The sequence below is a fragment of the Rana temporaria genome, chromosome 7 (assembly GCF_905171775.1).
Source record: "Rana temporaria chromosome 7, aRanTem1.1, whole genome shotgun sequence".
NCBI lineage: Eukaryota > Metazoa > Chordata > Amphibia > Anura > Ranidae > Rana > Rana temporaria.
In genome coordinates, this window is record NC_053495.1 from 150,571,111 (window position 1) to 150,589,306 (window position 18,196).

General features: G+C 47.9%; 1 protein-coding gene across 3 annotated transcripts in view; it reads right to left on the reverse strand.

The window, feature by feature from the left end:
• Positions 1-18,196, reverse strand: part of PRRC2C (proline rich coiled-coil 2C) — a 98,219-nt gene that overhangs the window by 39,179 nt on the left and 40,844 nt on the right. For all 3 annotated transcript variants that reach the window (XM_040360135.1, XM_040360136.1, XM_040360134.1), the window contains exons 11-16: positions 18,065-18,148; positions 16,107-16,665; positions 14,214-14,497; positions 13,863-14,109; positions 13,534-13,747; positions 8,914-11,409 (exon numbers count right to left, since the gene is read on the reverse strand). In XM_040360135.1, coding sequence (XP_040216069.1) covers positions 8,914-11,409; positions 13,534-13,747; positions 13,863-14,109; positions 14,214-14,497; positions 16,107-16,665; positions 18,065-18,148 — 3,884 coding nt within the window. The remainder of the gene's footprint in view (positions 1-8,913; positions 11,410-13,533; positions 13,748-13,862; positions 14,110-14,213; positions 14,498-16,106; positions 16,666-18,064; positions 18,149-18,196) is intronic.

An 18,196-nucleotide genomic window follows, 5' to 3' on the forward strand; every position in this document is an offset into this window, starting at 1 on the left:
TTTCTCTTTTGTACCTCTTTGAAACTACCAACTGAACACACAGGTCTGAGCAATCTGTGACCCAGAGAGTGCAAAGTATAACAGACATCCCTCAACTCTTAAGAGTGAGGATGCCCTTTAATCAAGGGCTTTGGGGAAGGCTTGCTGGGTTTTGTGACCCAAGCTGAGATATAAAACCATAGCACTGCTGTGGCCCCCCAAAAATACCAAGGAGGAGTACCAAGTGAAAGATAAATATGTAGGACAAAACGATCTTCATGAAGGTGGCATCCCCTGAAGAAAAGGTCTTGGGTGAACCTATGGCACATATGACAAGTGAGAGAGGGCGCATGCATCTGAGTGTAAGCCATGTATACAGCAATGAGCTCATAATCATAAATAAGCAATGCACTCGCAAAATGTGAAGAAGAAATCAGCATGTCATCAGTAGGCGAGATGTCATCTGAAAGGTGGCAGAGATCAGCAGGCATGTGGCCCGGCCGATCCAATCAGCGATCGGGAAACGGACGATTGCCTGGCGATCTCTGCCAACTTCCAGACAAGTACTAATGACACGCCAATTTCTTTTTCACATTTTGGGAGTGCATTACTTATTCATGATATGCTTATTCCACACAGTTTACACTCAGATGGAGGTGCCCTCTCTGGCTTGTTCTCATTTGTGATCCAAGTCTACCACCTTTTTAAAAGTCTGTGCTGAACTTCGGTTTTGCAGTTGACGCCTGGGTGGTGCAGCTGGGTGCTCTGAACGTTAAAGAATTGATAGGCTTTGGAGGAATCTTCCACGGTAGGAGGAAAACCCTCTCTCCTGCGACATTTTTGATGAATTGGTCAAGTGCCTCACCAAAAAGAAGGTCTTCCTTGAAAAGGCATGCGTGTGCAGCCCCTTTTTTACAGGTAGCTTCAGCTGTCCAGGCTTTAAAACTACAAGGATTCTGCACATTGTAAATGGAGATTAGGGCCATTCGGGAAACGCGTATCATGTTCTAGGGCAGCCGTTTTCAACTAGGGTGCCTTTGATCTCCACAGGGGTGCCTTGGGAAAATGCTTAAAAATTGTCCAAAACTCCCCAATAATTGTCAACAGGCCAGCAAGTGGATCAAGCCTGCCATTTTGTTACAGGTTTTTATTATGCAACATTACAATCTTGGGCACCATTCAGACCAGCCGTCGGCATCCTAACTGATGGTGTCCTCGGCTGATAAGGATGTCTGTCTCCTGCACAACATCCTTGCTTGCCCTTCCCTTTCCCCTCTCCATCAGCACCGGGTTCATATTAGCTGAGCAAGGAAGAGAAACTGGGGAAGAGGAGAATCACTAGAATACCAGTCATTATCAGTGTGCAAAAGGTGTAATCCACAATGAATAGGTGGTGACATTTTAATAATACCCACTATGATTACAAATAAATGCAGATTGAAAAGGCAATAAATACTTCACCTGACCCCATGCCCTTTCGTATAGAAAAGGGAATCGTCAAAACCAGTATTTAATTGCCATCTGAATCTCATTTGTGAAATTTCTCTTCACTTCCTGTCTTGCAGACAACAGTTGAGTGAGAAAGAATATCTCCAAAGTGAGGAAAACTCCCTCTTAGTTGTAATCAGAGAAGGTGTCCCCACTAGAGGACCTCCCCTCTATCACTTAAAGTTGGGTTTCACCCAAAAAAACTTTTTTTTAACATTAGATTGAGGCTCGTTTTGTCAAGGGGAATCGGGTGTTTTTTTTACAATCGAAGCAGTACTTACCGTTTTAGAGATGCATCTTCTCCCCCGCTTCCGGGTATAGGCTGTGGGACTGGGCGTTCCTTCTTGATTGATAGGCTTCCGACGGTCGCATACATCGCGTCACGATTTTCCGAAAGTAGCCGAACGTCGGTGCGCAGGCGCCGTATAGAGCCGCACCGACGTTCGGCTTCTTTCGGGTACTCGTGACGCGATGTATGCGACCGTCGGAAGCCTGTCAATCAAATAGGAACGCCCAGTCCCGAAGACCATACCCGGAAGCGGTGGAGAAGATCGCTCTCTAAAACGGTAAGTACTGCTTTGATTTTAAAAAAACTACCCGATTCCCCTTGACAAAATGAGCATCCATCGAATGTTAAAAAAAAAAATTCGGGTGAACTCCCGCTTTAACAGAGACAGGCAGCAATAGCAGTGCTATTCACGCAAAACAAACTGCCACAGACACTTTAGGACCTTAACCTCCTGGGCGGTGTTCCCGAGTCTGACTCGGGGTGAGATTTTTGGGCTAGGATCGGTAACCCCGAGTCAGACTCGGGCTCGCCTCGCTGGATGTACAGGGAGTTTTACTTACCTTGTCCCTGGATCCAGCGATGCCACCGCGCTGTGTGAGCGAGCAGGACCTCGCTCGATTCACACAGTGCCTCCGTGTGACGCCGATCTCCGTTCCCTGCGACGTTACGACGCACGGGGACGGAGAACGGCGCCAAATTCAAAAAAGTAAACAAACACTATACATACAGTATACTGTAATCTTATAGATTACAGTACTGTATGTAAAAAAAACACACCCCCCTTGTCCCTAGTGGTCTGTCCTGTGTCATGCATGTCATTTTATATAATAAAAACGTTTCTTTCTCCCTGCAAACTGTAGATTGTCCATAGCAACCAAAAGTGTCCCTTTATGTCAAAAATAGTTTTAGATCAGCTAAAAAACAGCGATAATAAATTATAATCACTTGCAGAATTGTGCGATAGCGATTTGTGGGGAAATTCGTCATAAAAAAATAAAAATAATGACAGCAACAATTCTGCAACTGAGCAAATTTCAGTGATTTTGATTTGATTACATTATTGAATAATTTTTATTATAATTATATTATTATTTGTTATAATTATTTATAATTATTTATTATATTATAATTTATAATTTTGTTTTTAAAAAAAAAGGATTTTTGTACTCACCGTAAAATCCATTTCTCTGAGTTCATAGACGGACACAGCATCCTTTGACCTTCGGGTTATGTTCTTCCTACCAGGAGATTTTAGGCAGAATTTCCACAGCACTCAAGGTGTTAAAACTTTCCCTCATGCCGCTCCTCCCAGGGGGCGTGGCTCCCCCAGGCATAACCCACACCCTGCTCCAGCAGCTTCAGTTCGTAACAAGCAGTACAAACCAAGGAGGGGTGGGTGCTGTGTCCGTCTATGAACTCAGAGAAATGGATTTTACGGTGAGTACAAAAATCCTTTTTTCTCTTTCGTTCATAGACGGACACAGCATCCTTTGACCTTCGGGACGTCCCCAAGCAGTGTCAAAAAACGAGGGGTGGGAAAAATAACACAGCAAACAACAGGTTACACCCCAAACAAAACCGGAGTTACTCAACGGAGGAACTCCAACCTTAAACTGCCGCCTGTAACACCCTGCGGCCGAATGAGGCATCAGAAGATGCACTCACATCCACCTTATAAAACTTTGAGAAAGTGTGGACCGACGACCAGGTCGCAGCCTTACACACCTGTAACACAGAGGCTTGGTGTCGGAAAGCCCAGGAGGCTCCAATCGCCCTGGTCGAATGCGCCGTGACCCGAAAGGGAGGCGCCCGCCCCTTCAGGGCGTAGGCCTGAAGCACAACCTGTCGGATCCACCTGGAAATGGTGGCCGACGAGACTGCCAGGCCCTTACTGGGACCGGACACAGACACGAACAGCGAGTCCGACTTCCGGAACGGAGCTGTCGCCGACAAGTAAACTCGAAGGGCCCGAACCACATCTAGAGAATGTAAAACGGCTTCCTTCGGGTTCTTCGGCTGAGGACATAATGATGGAACAACAATGTCCTCGTTAATGTGAAAGGCCGAAACGACCTTCGGAAGAAAAGAAGGTCGCGGGCGCAGCACCGCCTTATCCTGATGGATGACCAAGTAGGGGGCCTTGCAAGACAAGGCCGCCAGTTCAGACACTCGTCTGATAGAGGTAATAGCTACCAGAAAGACCACCTTCTGCGACAAAGTCAGCAAGGGGATCTCCCGAATGTCCTCAAAGGGGGCACGCTGAAGCGCCGAGAGGACCAAGTTCAAGTCCCAAGAAGGTAGCGGAGGGCGCACCGGGGGGGCCACATGCCGGACCCCCTGCACAAACGTGCGAACCAAAGAGTGCGCTGCCACGGGACGCTGAAAATAAACAGCCAGAGCAGAAATCTGACTCTTGATCGTGCTCAAGGCAAGAGCCTGGTCCACTCCCCGCTGTAGGAACAGCAGGATCCGGGACACCACGTAAGTACGGGGGTGCCACTTCATCTCCTCACACATAGAGATGTATGCTTTCCATGTACGATGATAAATTTTTCGAGAAGTGGACTTCCGTGCACGCATCATGGTAGAGATTACCGGGCCCGACAGGCCCCGGTCCTTCAGTACCTGGTTCTCAACAGCCACGCCGTTAAAGCCAGTGACCGTAAAGCAGGATGGAAGATCGGGCCCTGAGACAGGAGATCTTCCCTCAGAGGCAGGCGCCAGGGGGCGTCTGCCACCAGACGTACCAGGTCCGCGTACCAAGAGCGACGCGGCCAATCTGGGGCGATCAGGATCGTTGGAATCCCTTCGGCTTCCACCCTGCGCAGCAGGCGGGGTAGGAGCCTTAGAGGAGGGAAGGCGTAAATCAGGTGATATTGACCCCAGGGAGCCACTAACGCGTCTGACGCGTCTGCCCAGGGGTCCCTTGACCTGGCCACAAACCGTGGTACCTTCCGATTGAGACGGGACGCCAGAAGGTCCACGTCTGGAGTGCCCCATTTTTGGCACAGGATCTGAAAAACCTCCGGGTGGAGAGACCACTCCCCTTGATCCAGAGTCGTGCGACTTAGGAAGTCGGCTTGCCAATTCAGAACTCCCGGAATGTATACCGCTGACAGGGCCGGAACGGACCTTTCGGCCCACCGAAGTATGTGAGCGACCTCCGTCGCCGCGGCCGAGCTCCTTGTGCCGCCCTGATGATTGACGTACGCCACGGCCGTGGCGTTGTCGGACTGGATCCTGACAGGACGGCCCTGCAGCTCCAGGGACCACCTGACAAGACACAGCTTGATCGCTCGGAGCTCCAGGATATTGATCGGCAGGCGGGACTCCTCCTGAGTCCAGCGCCCCTGGGCTGACTGGGTGCCCCAGACGCCCCCCCAGCCGAAGAGGCTGGCATCCGTCGTGACCACTGTCCAGCGGCACGGAAGAAAAGACTTCCCGGACCGAAGCACCGGAGACGTCAGCCACCATGCCAGGGAAGACTTGGCCAGATGGCTCAACCGAATCTGGCGATCCAGAGAAGATGGGACCCTGTCCCATCGTGACAGAACCTCCTTCTGTAGTACCCTGGTGTGGAATTGGGCATACGGAACCGCCTCGAAGGAGGCCACCATCAGACCCAGAACCCGCATGCAGAAGCGAAGAGACGACCACTTCTGGGTCGACAACTGTCTCACTGCAGATTGCAGGGTCCGCAGTTTTTCCGATGGGAGGAACACTTTTGCCTCCCCCGAATCCAAAACCAGCCCCAGGTGTTCCAGCCTCTGGGATGGAACCAACACTGATTTTTTGAGATTCAGAAGCCAGCCGAACTCCTGCAGAGTCCGACACGTGATGGACACGTCCTCCTCTAACTCTGAGCTTGAAGAAGCTCTCAGGAGAAGGTCGTCCAGGTATCCCACGATAGCGATCCCTCGCTGCCTTAGCAAGGCCAGGATCGGGGCGAGCACCTTGGTGAACACCCGTGGTGCCGACGCCAGCCCGAACGGGAGGGCCACGAATTGATAGTGGTCCTCCCCGATCGCAAAACGCAGATATCTTTGGTGGCTTGTGCAAACGGGGACATGCAGGTATGCGTCCATGATGTCCAAGGACGCCATGAAGTCCCCCTGGTGGAGGGCCGCTATGATAGAACGGACCGACTCCATCCTGAATCGCTGCACCTTGACAAAGGAGTTGAGGGCCTTTAGGTCCAGGACAGGGCGAACCCCTCCCTTCTTGGGAACCACGAACAGATTGGAGTAGAACCCCCGAAACCGTTCCAGCGAGGGAACCGGCACAACCACCCCTCTGTCCAGAAGATCCTGGACAGCCCCGGATAGGGCTAGCCGCCGATCCTGAGGAAGCTGGAGGTTGGATGGAAAAAATCTGTTTGGGGGACAAGAGAGGAACTCTATCTTGTACCCCGAGGCGACCACCTCGCAAACCCAACGGTCGGTCAGAAGAGAGTTCCACCGATCCGCGAAGTCGTGAAGCCGTCCCCCCACCCGAGACCCGGGCGGGGGCAGACCTTCATGCGGAAGCAGGCTTGTCCGCAGGCTTGTTTGGTTTGTTAAACCAGGGGCGCTTACGCCCGGCAGCAGGGGCTTTTGCCCCTTGCGGACCTTTTCCAGCCGCGCTGGGCGCACGAAAAAACCGCTTAGGGGTAGTAAAAGTAGGACCTTGCTTGCGGCGAGGTTCCTTACCCTTCCCCGACTGAGGGAGCAAGTTGCTCTTACCTCCAGTGGCATCCTTAATGATGTCATCCAGGGATGCCCCAAAGAGCCGTCCGCCCTTAAAGGGCAAATCCACCAAGGCCTTTTTTGAGGACTGGTCAGCCGACCAGCACTTCAGCCATATAAGGCGGCGCAGAACCACTGCGTAGACAGAAGCCCTGGAAAGCAAAGGAATCGAATCCATAGCCGCCTCACAGAGAAACTTCTGACCCTGAATCAACTGCTCAGCCAGGTCCCTAGAGGACTCGGAAGCACCCTGGACCTCCAGATCCTGCAGCAGGAGCTTCGCCCTTTCAGTTAGCGTCTGAGCAACCAGGGCGCCGGCCAGAGCCGGCCTTACCGCCGAACCCACCACCGAGAACAGGGAGCGGGCCACGGCCTCCACTCTCCTATCAGCGGGGTCCTTGAAAGCAGGAGCCCCCTCCACAGGCAACGTAGTAGCCTTACTCAGTCTGGACACAGGAGGGTCCACCGACGGAGGAGTGACCCACTTTTTTAAAAAGTCCTCCTCCAGGGGGTAACGGGTAGCAAAGCTTTTAGGAACAGCAAAAGCCTTTTGCGGTGTATCCCATTCCTTATACAACAAATTGTCCAAATAAGGAACACAGGGGAATACCTTAGCGGTACGCGGTGGTTTGCGGAATCCAAAAGGGACTGACACCGCTGGTGTCTCCGCCACATCCTCTAAATGAAGAGTCTCACGTACCGCAGTAATAAGAGCTCCAACAAATTCCTTGTCAGCAGACTCCGCAGCAGAGTCATCCTCGCTGTCCATGTGGGTTAAGCCCGCATCCTCTGACATGACAGAACCAGAAGCAGCAACAGCGTTATCAGATTCTGCGTCAGAGATATCCCCAGAAACAGCCTCCGGGGGGGGGGGGCGCTTTTTACCCCCCAACCGAGCACTGGCAGCTTCAAACCTGGTGAGAAAAGACTCCAGGACAGCCGACACCGATTCAACAGATGTGGCAGGGGGAGGGGCGCTTAGGGTTAATTCCGGCATTGTGAGGAATGAGGGGCCTGATTCAGGCTCCATATTGCAGCTGCCGTGTCACCCCCACTGCCAATGGCAGGAAAAAAGTCCCCCACAGGTCACCTCCCGGCCGCTAGAGCACAGTCTGGGGCCCCCTGAGACTCACCACCCCCCTGGTACAGCGCGGTCTGTGAAGGACAAGTGTGTGCTGAGGAGAAGCTGCAGCGCTGCGTCTGTCCCCTCAGATGATTCGCGGTCTTTTTTCCCCGCCGAAACGGCCACTAGAGGCCGAACTAGTGCTGAAAACGGCGCCGGCCACAAGAAAATGGCCGCCGAATAATACAAGCGCGGCTCCGGCAAAATGGCCGCCGTTGCGCAGTTTTAAAAAGACAGTGTACCCAAAAATGACAGTACACCAAAACAGCACACAGCACACACAAAAATGCCCAGAATGTCCACCACAGTCCCCTGCAGTGACACAGAACAGCCTCAGCCATACCCGAGTGAAAAAATAAAAAAAATAAAATAAAATAAAATATGAGCCCCAGGGAAAAAACCCCCTGCACAGCCGTCACCCAAAGGGGGAAGGAGGGAGAGGAATAAGGGAGAGAGGAAAGCAGGGGAAAACCCTCAGTCGACCTCCCAAGGGAAAACATTCCAGCCAGACCACTTACCTGAGTAAGGGGCCACTACTTACCTGTCCTGCGACTACCCGGCTGGAGGTATCCCAGACAGAACCAACGTCCGCGAACGGCATGGCTGTCAGCCAGACACACTGTGACAAGGCCATAGAGACCGGTCATATGTGTGCCCTAGAACCGAAGTTCCCCGGCCGCCCCTGGAGCAATGGGGCCTGTCGTGGACGTCCCAAAGCGGAGCTGAGGGCCGGCACACGCTCGAAGGCCGAACCTGGGGGGACTACAAGGGTCGAGGACCCAGCCTGTCACCCAGTCGGCTGTTGATAGAAGAATCGCAGGATTCAAAAATAGAATAAAAAAGCGAGGAAAAAACTCGCAAAATGCAAAAAAATTTGCAAGAAAAAACTCCAGAGTCCAGGACTCCAGAGAGAGCCTGACTCTCCTGACGGTTAGGCAGAAACAAACTGAAGCTGCTGGAGCAGGGTGTGGGTTATGCCTGGGGGAGCCACGCCCCCTGGGAGGAGCGGCATGAGGGAAAGTTTTAACACCTTGAGTGCTGTGGAAATTCTGCCTAAAATCTCCTGGTAGGAAGAACATAACCCGAAGGTCAAAGGATGCTGTGTCCGTCTATGAACGAAAGAGAAAATGTCATACCCGGGATGCCTATTAGAAGCTTGTTTGGTCAGATTTAAGTGAGTTATTTCTAAAAATGACAGACCTACAATATAAAACGCCAAATTTCCTTGCAAATAATGGTACCGCTTTCAGCATGTTTTTTCTGAAAGAATCATACCGCCAGGGAGGTTAAAGATTTAGCACTTAACTTACCCTCTTTTTCCCCTCTGCAGTGAATTACCACTCCGCCTGTCACTCCTGGGTCCAGAATAGTGCCTGCTGGGTTTGGGAGCGCCAGTATTTCCTCTACGATTCTGACGATCCATGCCAGGTCTCTGACTGGAAAAACTTCTTTTGGCAATCTCTCTTTTAGGTGGAGACTGAGCCAAACCATCAGCAGATTTGCTAGATACAGGGGCCTGAACACTGGTGGATGAGGCAGCTTTCCGCTCATCTCTTTCTCGTCTTTCATTGAAGTCACTACTTTCTGAAGCAGTTTCCCACTCCTCGTTGGCCTGGTCAGATGAATTATGATTAGACAAGTCTGGTGTTTTGTTACCAGAGAAATCAGAGGGAAGTTCATGAACAGTACTAGAGACGGGCACTCCTTGATTAGAAGATCCAGTAACCTCAACAGGTTTCCCAGCATCTTCTCTTTCCCTTTCTTTTAATCGTCGAAATCTTGGAGGCTTATCTTGCCTTGGGGGACGTGTTGGTCTCTGCCGTCGTGGTCTGTCCCTTGAAGGATCAAATTTATGCTCAAATTTAATAAGCGGCCTTTTGTCTCCATCCAGTAAAGTTGGATGCTCCTGTTTGTTTTCCCCTTCACCCAGTCTTGGAGGAGGTGGTGCTCTTGATTCATGCTGTCTTGGCATCCATTGGTTATCCCTATAATTAGATCTTCGTGGTGGTGGTGGGCGTGACATACGGATGCCAGGCTCTCTTCCCCCACGCCGAAAACTTCCAGCTCCTCTGCCTCTACGGGAAGGTTCTCCTTTTGGCAAGAAACCAGGTTTTGTTCTAGAGTCATCTTCTCTAGGGAAGTGTCTTTCAGATGTTCTACCCTCTGGCCTTGGAACTCCAGGCTCAGGTTTTGAAGCTGAAACAGATTTAGGGGCCCTTTTGATTTCAGATCGGTCACCTATGCGAGGTTTACTTCTACTTGCACTTTCCTTATCAGATAAAGGTGTGTCACTTGCACTTTCACGGCCTTCACTGTCAGAGTCCGTTTCAGACCCACGTTGTCTGAGCCTCTTGGGCATAGCTTCAAAGTCTGAGCTTTCACTGCGAGTTTCACTTTCATCTCTGCGCCTTACAGCTCCAGGAGGACCTTGATCATTGCGGGGTCTAATGTCTCTGTAATGTGGGTAGTCTCTACTTTGACCCCTACCTCCTCTCCCTCTCCCTCCATAGGAACCCCTGTAACTTCTTCCTCTGGAGTAGTACTCTCCTCGCCCTCTTCCCCTATATCCTTGCTCAGGAAACCAGTCTCTGTCCCTAGCCTCTTTCCGATAAGCTCTTGGTGGGAGCAGAGGCTCTCTTCGATGAGGTACTGATGGATAACTGGGCTGCGAAAGCAATGGAGGCTTTGAATCTTGTTTGGGCTTATCCAAGGGAGGATCCTTGTTTTCCTTGCTAACCACCCGTACAATTTTTTCTTCCTTACTTGGCTGACTAGGTGGTGCTGGCTGAGAATCTGGTTTAGGTGTCATTTCAGATGTGCTTTCTAATGGCTTTTCTGAGTGTAAGGTAGGTAAGGTGTTAGCACTTTGTACTTTAGCAACAGTTGCAGCTTCAGGCAATTGCTTCTCTTGTTCAGTTTTACTGACTGAGTGAATTGGGCTAGATGGTGGTTTAGCTGGTGAAGGTTTTCTTTCAACTCTTTCTTGTTTCGCCATTTTTTCGGACCCAAATTTTTCGTGCGGCCCATATTTTTCGTGCGGCCCATATTTTTCGTGCGGCCCATATTTTTCGTGCGGCCCATATTTTTCGTGTCCATGCCCAAATCTTTCGTGCGGCCCAAATTTTTCGTGCCCATGCCCAAATTTTTCGTGCCCATGCCCAAACTTATCATGCCCATACTTTTCATGCCCATGGCCAAATTTTTCCTCCTCCCTTTCTTTTCTCAATTCACGCTCCTCTTTCATGTCCCGAAGAATAGGTTTTTTGATGGGTCCTGATCTCCTTATGGGTCTATCCATACCTTCGTCTCTACTGCGAGAACCAGGTCTTGGGCCCCACCTTGTTTCAGATTTGGGTTTGAAAGGTTTTTCCGTTTTTGGAAATTCAGGTGCTTTAGAACTCTGAAAACTCTCTCTCCTTGTTTTTTCTTCCACTACTTCTTTTGTAGGTTCTGGTGGTCTAGCCGAAACGTTAGAAGTTGCTGGCACAGTGTCGGCTCTCCTTTCTTCCGGTTTCATAGCGTGTGCTGACTCGCTAGATAAACTTCTGGTCAAGACAGGTTGGATGTCAATTTGGGATGCATCATCTAAGGGGGCCTGCTTCTCTGTTTGATCAAACCCGGAAAGTCCTGTGTCCTGTTCCTCTGCCTGCGGTAACTGAACAGGTTCTGGATGCCTTATAGGTGCGCTGTGAATATCAGGCTCTCGAGATCTTGAGAAGAAGTCTGCTTTGTGTTGTGGTTCAAAAGTTATACGGTCCATTGAGTAGGTTTCAGATATTATGTCCTGATCTACAGAAGTTTCAGACCTGACAAAACAGAAAATAAAAAATTAAATCATTTATAGAACTATTCCAAAAGGCACATACACTCACTTAACAGTTTGCATCAAAAATACTTATGTGAAACTTTTGAGGCTTATTTAGGACTGTGAAAAGTAATTCACAAGAAAAACACGGGATTGAGGGCTATTTAAAATGTCTGCCATTAAGATAACGTCTCTCCAAGATGATACATGGTTCACAACTTGCAGACAAGCATACCCATACGACTGAGACTGGACCTTAAAAGGTTATACCGGATTATGCGTCCAGCTGCTCTCTTGTAAAAGAAACCCTAGCGTCTAACTAACCGCTGGACTTTTTCAAGCATCTGGAGGGGACGTCTTCCACAGTTTTCTTAGGCTCTCCCTATCCCACCAAGAGACCTGAGCGACCAGCCGGCCTGTAGATAAGAAAGCCGAACAAAGACCGGATGGGTTGTCCGCTATGGTATCCCAAAAGCAATGACCTGACATCACTTTCAGTTTACCTGGATCAACAGCGCAATTTAAAAAAAATCAAAAGCATAAAAAAAAAAAAAAAATGATCTTGGTGTGACCCCAGATCTCTCCATAAAGAGAACCTGTCACAAGGATGTTTACAATCCTTGTGACAGCAATAAGAATGACAAAAAAGAAAAAATTCAAGTGGATGTCTTCAGCATTAGATACTGGTTATAAAGCGCCCTTGGAGTTAGGATTTTTTTTTTATCTACCCGGTTATTGTTGCAGAGAAGCCTGGGCACACAGCCAATTGGAGGAAAGGCACATCCCCCTGTACACACAGGTAGAGACTCTAATGCCGCGTACACACGATCATTTCTCAGCATGTTGAAAAAACGACGTTTTCCCAACTTCATCATTAAAACGATGTTGCCTACACACCATCGTTTTTAAAAAATGATCTAGCAAAGCGCGGTGACGTACGACGGCACTATAAAAGGGGAAGTTCCTTTTGCCTTTAGGCTGCTTTAGCTGATTCTGTGTTAGTAAAAGACGATTCACGCTTTTTTGTCTGTTACAGCGTGATGAATGTGCTTACTCTATTATGAACGGTAGTTTTACCAGAACGAGCGCTCCCGTCTCATAATTTGCTTCTGAGCATGCACAGGTTTTTTACGTCGTTTTAGCCCACACACGATCACACACTACGTAGTTTAAAACTACGTTAAAAAATGCAGCCTGTTCAATTTTCTTTTTTGTAGTTTTTCAGAACCTGAAAATTGATGTGTAGCCCACACACGATCATTTAAAATTACGTTTTGAAGAAACAACGTTTTTTTCATGCCGAAAAATGATCGTGTGTACGCGGCATAAGCTCTCTCCGTTGTATCGTCCAGAGCTCTGCTAATCTATTTATAGCAACCTCCAAATTCAAACTTCAAGCTGCTCTCATCATAATGTGATGGAAATTGTCAGGCTGATAACAGAGGAACGCAGCAAGAGACCAATATAAAACACAGTGCTTTGGAGAGAGACAAGAAAACGCTGCAGATCTACGTGCCCAGCTCAAATTTCATGAATAGGGTTTACATCCACGTTAAAAGCAACACTATTAAAAAAATAAAATAAAAATAAAAACGCACAACATTTAAAGTGCCACCATCTCCCCCCCCATGCTCTCGCACAAAGGCAAACAGCAATCGTCCCATATCACCACGAACGTCAGATCATAAGCATTAATTCTAGTACTAAACCCACTCTGTAAATCTAAAGTGGTAACCTGTAAAGGTTTTAAAGGGTTGCATGTGGAAAGTAAAATTTACTTTTGTTGTCTTTGCGTTACGTGCGCAATTTTAAATTTGATCAAAGTGTGACATGTTTGATAATGGTATCCATTTATTCAGCACAACATTATCTTTTAAAATTTTCCCCAAAAATTTGGTTTGGCGTTTTTTTTTTTTTTTAGCAGGAACATTCAAAAAAATAATTTTATGTGGGTTTTTTGTGTGCTTGAAAAACCGCTGTGCAAATAGTGTTAAAAATTGTTTAACCAACCAATTCTCTAGCAAAAAATACTGATTGTTACAAGGCCTGGTCTGGAAGTGGTTAAACACACAAGTACAGACATTTTCCGAGCTGTGTGGACACAGGAAAACAAACATAACTCTACCTGTAATCTTCAGGTGCCTCAGGTTCTTTTGCAGATGACGAAACCTGTGGGGTGTCTGGGTGTGGGTAAGACTCTGCTCCCCACATCATGCGAGGTTCAGATAGAGGGACACCATGATCTCTTACAGATCGAGGCATGTGGTCATATGGTTCAGAAGCAGTTGCTGAAGCATCCATCTGTTCCCGTCTCATCATTGGCTTGGTTGGCATCATCCCTGTAAATAAAGGGAATGTGAACTTAATTTTGGCTTCCATTATACTTATATTGAGGATAACTAGTGTAAATATTAAGAATCACATAAAGAAGGAACAATAAATGAACGATCTTACCAGGGTGCATTGGTGGCATATCCATTGTAGGTCTTCCAGACATCATTCTGGGATCCATGTATGGCTGCATCATCAGCCAGCGCGGATCAAAAGCCATTGAAGCTAAATGCTGAGGATGAGGTCCTATAGGCTGGTAAAGAGGCCTGTGCTGTGGTGGAGGAACAGGACTGCTAGACGGTTGTGACTGAGCAGGCTGGGAGAGTACACCCTGTTGCTGTTGCTGCCACTGCTGCTGTTTCATCTGTTCCTAAAATGCAAAAAGGGCATAAGTCCATTAAATGGTGAAACCACAAAGGACGATGGTGGAAATTTCAATATAACATATGATATGAAACCTGAGTGAAGTAGTACCTGTTGTCGCTGAAACCTTGGAGGCAAAGATTTCTGAAACTGTTTGGAGTATCCAGAAGAAACAGAAGGACGTGGTTGGGCTCCTGCATCGGAGTCATTGTCATGTGCCAACACAGGCCCTGGTACTGGGGAGGGAGCAGGTGGAAGTGCACTAACCGGAGATGGAAGTGAAGGTTGTTGGATGACAGGGAGAGGTGTTGCCAATTGCACTGGTATTGCTGGAGGGGAGATTTCTTGGTCACTTGAAACACTGTCTTTTCTTGTAAACTGTGGTTCTTCCTCAACTATGAAAAGAAAAAGAAAAAAAAAAAGGTTTACAAAACACAAAAAATGGTCAACATACAAAACTTACATTACATACTAGAAATAAAAACCCAGGTGCCTACCAAGTTCTGCGGCTATGTCTAAGGTAGCAGGCAACCGGTGAGGTGGCAAATGATTAGCTTGTGGCAAAAGTGAGCAGTCTACAGCATGGGTCTTCAAACTACGGCCCTCCAGTTATTCAGGAACTACAATTCCCATCATGCCTAGTCATGTCTGTGAATGTCAGTGTGTTACAATGCCTCATGGGATGTGTAGTTCTACAACAGCTGGAGGGCCGTAGTTTGAGGATCCCCGGTCTACAGTCTAAGCACTACATTACTAGCCAGAGAGAAACTTGCTGCAGTGAGGTGAAAGAAAAGACTACCAATTTTAGGTAAACACTATCATAACATTACCTACAATTTTGAGCGAGACACAAATATTTTATTAAAAAAATAAAATGTAGATTACACCATAACCCTTGCCTTAAACACTTGTGTCTTAGCATGATATGTATTTTAGGATAAAATGATATAGTGTAGCATCTACTACATATTCAGGTAATAATTCAAGATATACATACCCAAGGACTCCGTATATAAAAGGAACAGGAAAAACCTCTCTTACCTCATCTACATAATAGCTGGTCGTGTCCCAGGCTTAGCCTGCCATAATGGGCATATCCTTGAAGGGGTCTTCAGGGTCTGGGTGCCATAGGGAGAGACCACTGCCCTGGATCTGTATAGCACTCTACAGCCAACTCACTTGTTGCACCATGTACCAAGTTGAGCATCAGACACAGGATCCAATGTCTGAAGCAAACATTACAGTCTGGCACCACCGTGATGGGGTCTGGGTATAGTTCTCAAGATGTACATCAAAAGTAACGGCTACTAAAGCTGCTACTGAGCCATAAAACGATAAGCTGTCAAGATTCTTCAGTCAAAGGAAAACTGGTCAAAAATTTGAAGTGCCCAGCAAAGCTTTTGCCAGTGTAAAATTACCTGAAGGTAACAGCAAATAACCCCATTGGGTCCAAGAAGAAACTCCTGTGTCTGTACTGTACAATACAACAATGGAGATAGTCTTTAAAATAAGCCTGCTTTGACACTGAGGCAGTTTTTAGGCATTTTAGCGCTAGAAATGGCCTCCCAACACCTGAAGACCACCTCATTAATTTCAGTACGACTTTCCACAACGGCAAGACGTTCTGAAAAGTCCTGCAAGCAGCATCTTTGGGGCAGTTAGGTAGCGGCGTATATACTGCTCCTAAAATGCCCTGCCTATTGAAATGAATGGGCAGCGCTGCAACACGCTACTTTCAACCCTTTCTTCAGCCATTAGCAGGGATTAAAAGCTCCCCGCTAGCGTTCAGAAAAGCACCACTAAAACTAGCAGCGCTTTACCCCTGACGCGGAGCACCAACAGTGTAAAAGTAGACTAAATAATCAGATCCAGCTGCATTACATAGCATTTTCTAGATGGCCAATGTTCAACTTGAAAACGGCTGCTCAGCACAATATATTGAATATCATTTATATAGCAGCTAAACAGAAAATAAAAAAAGTAAAAAGGCAGGTAATAGAATACCTAAATCAGATGATTTTTCTTCCAAATCAGGAACACTTCCACCCTCCTGTTCAAGTTCCAGATCAGGATGGGAGACGATGACTTCTTCCTTTGGCTCTTCATGTTGTACAGGAGGAGGGGGCGGAGGAGGAGTCTCTGGTCTTTCCTGTTCTGTTTCTTTCACAAACTGGTCATTTTCAATAGCTTGCTCCTCTTTAGGGAGAGAGTCTTGAGAAGATTCTTCGGCTATAATTTTCTCCTCTGGAGAATTTTCAGCTGCGGGTTGTTCAGGAGCTGCTGAAGATGTAGTAGTAGTCGTAGCAGCAGCAGGTGGAGGAGGAGGAGGAGCAGGAGGAGCAAATTTCTCATTTAGGCGCTTTAGTTTTTCTGCGCATGCCGCCTTCCTCTGCTCTTCCATTCTCCTTTCTTCTTCCTCGCGTCTTTTGCGGGCACGTTCTACTGAGGCAGAAACTTCTGTCTGTTGTCGACGTCTTTGTTTCCACATTTCATCCTCACTGGGACGGGACTGCGGTGCTGCTGGTCTTGATGGGGGGGCACCTGGGCGAACTTGAGATGGGTGCTAAACAATTAAGACAGAGAATACAAATTACTAAACAAAGAAAAAAAAAAACAACTCAATAAATGGAGTATTACAAGCTGCTCATACTCCGTCACAATGAGATTTATTTTCTGCATAAAAAAAAAAAAAAAAAAAAACTGGTTGATCTTGCCGTTCTCCATCTCCACCTTCTGTCCATGTCACCGCGGCAGTTGGGGATTTTGCAGAGACCACCCATTGTTCTGTATAAGGAGGCGGATGTAAACGGACGCGTCCATTTCCACCTGCCTACATCTGATCCAATTAAAACAGATGGATGGGGATTCCCCATCCATCTAGGGGATGGGGATTCCCCATCCATCTAGGGGATTGGTCAGACCGGCAAATATCCTGTCTGCTCTGCACAAGTGGAGCAGACAGACCTGTCATCCACCTACTCAGTGGGGAGATCCCACTGCTAAGCAGGCGGATCTGTTAGCTGGTACATAGCTGTCGCCAGGAACGTCATGTTCACTGACCAGGAAGTAAAGGAGGCTGAGGCAAGGAAGCGGGAAAAATAAAAAAAAGTTTCTGTGGTTCTAGGAAAGCAGTATTGCGCAGGAGATGGCTGGGACTGGTGTCTCACAGGAACATAGTCAGCTGGATGTGCATATGTGTCCTCTCCAGACGCAGGCATACACATGGTCAGCAAACAGACAAGCGATTAGTACAAGCAACAGGAAAAAATGTGACAAACAGGCCAGGGTCAGTACAGGAGGCAGGAGCAACACTGCACTGGTGTGGCGGTGATCAGGAACATTGGTCTGGTGACACTGGGGACTAGAGATCAGGAACATTGTTGCTGGCTACATTGGTCTGGTGACACTGGGGACTAGTGTGGCAGCAATCAGGAACAATGCTGCTGACTTACTCTGGTTAGGAAACACTGGGACTGGTGTGGCAACAATCAGGGATCACCTTTGCAGTCTTACACTAGCGTGGTAACATGGTCAAGTAATCATTTCTGACAGCTCTCGGCTGCATTTGGCCATCACATGGTACAGGAAGGTGTTGCTTGGCCTGTACCATGTGATCACTGCGACCAATCTCAGACATCACAGTAGTTCAACTGCTGTATGAATGCAGCCATGTTTACTACTGGACATGCGTTTGCTGTGATTGGTCACAACGATCACATAGTACCAGGGCAGAGCATCTCCACTCGGTAGTCAGATCAGTGATCTGCTGTGTCTGGTGGAGGGGTAAATCTGGAAAGACAAATATGCGGTAAATCTGGAAAGACAAATATGCGGTCATATATGCACAATGTCTGCAGTGCACGCGTCTTAAATTAGGACAAGCACCGTGTCCATACATCCGCATTACAATCATTGGGCTACAGTGACCAACACATGCTGCAGAAATATGTTTAAACAGATACCTGTTGGGGAGCAGTTTTGGCTTGCATTAAAGGTGGGATGTTCTTATCAAGAGCCAAAAGTGATGGAGGCATCTGGCGCCGATCCTACGAAAACCAAAACAGAATAAATTAAAATGTATGCCAGCAGAATTA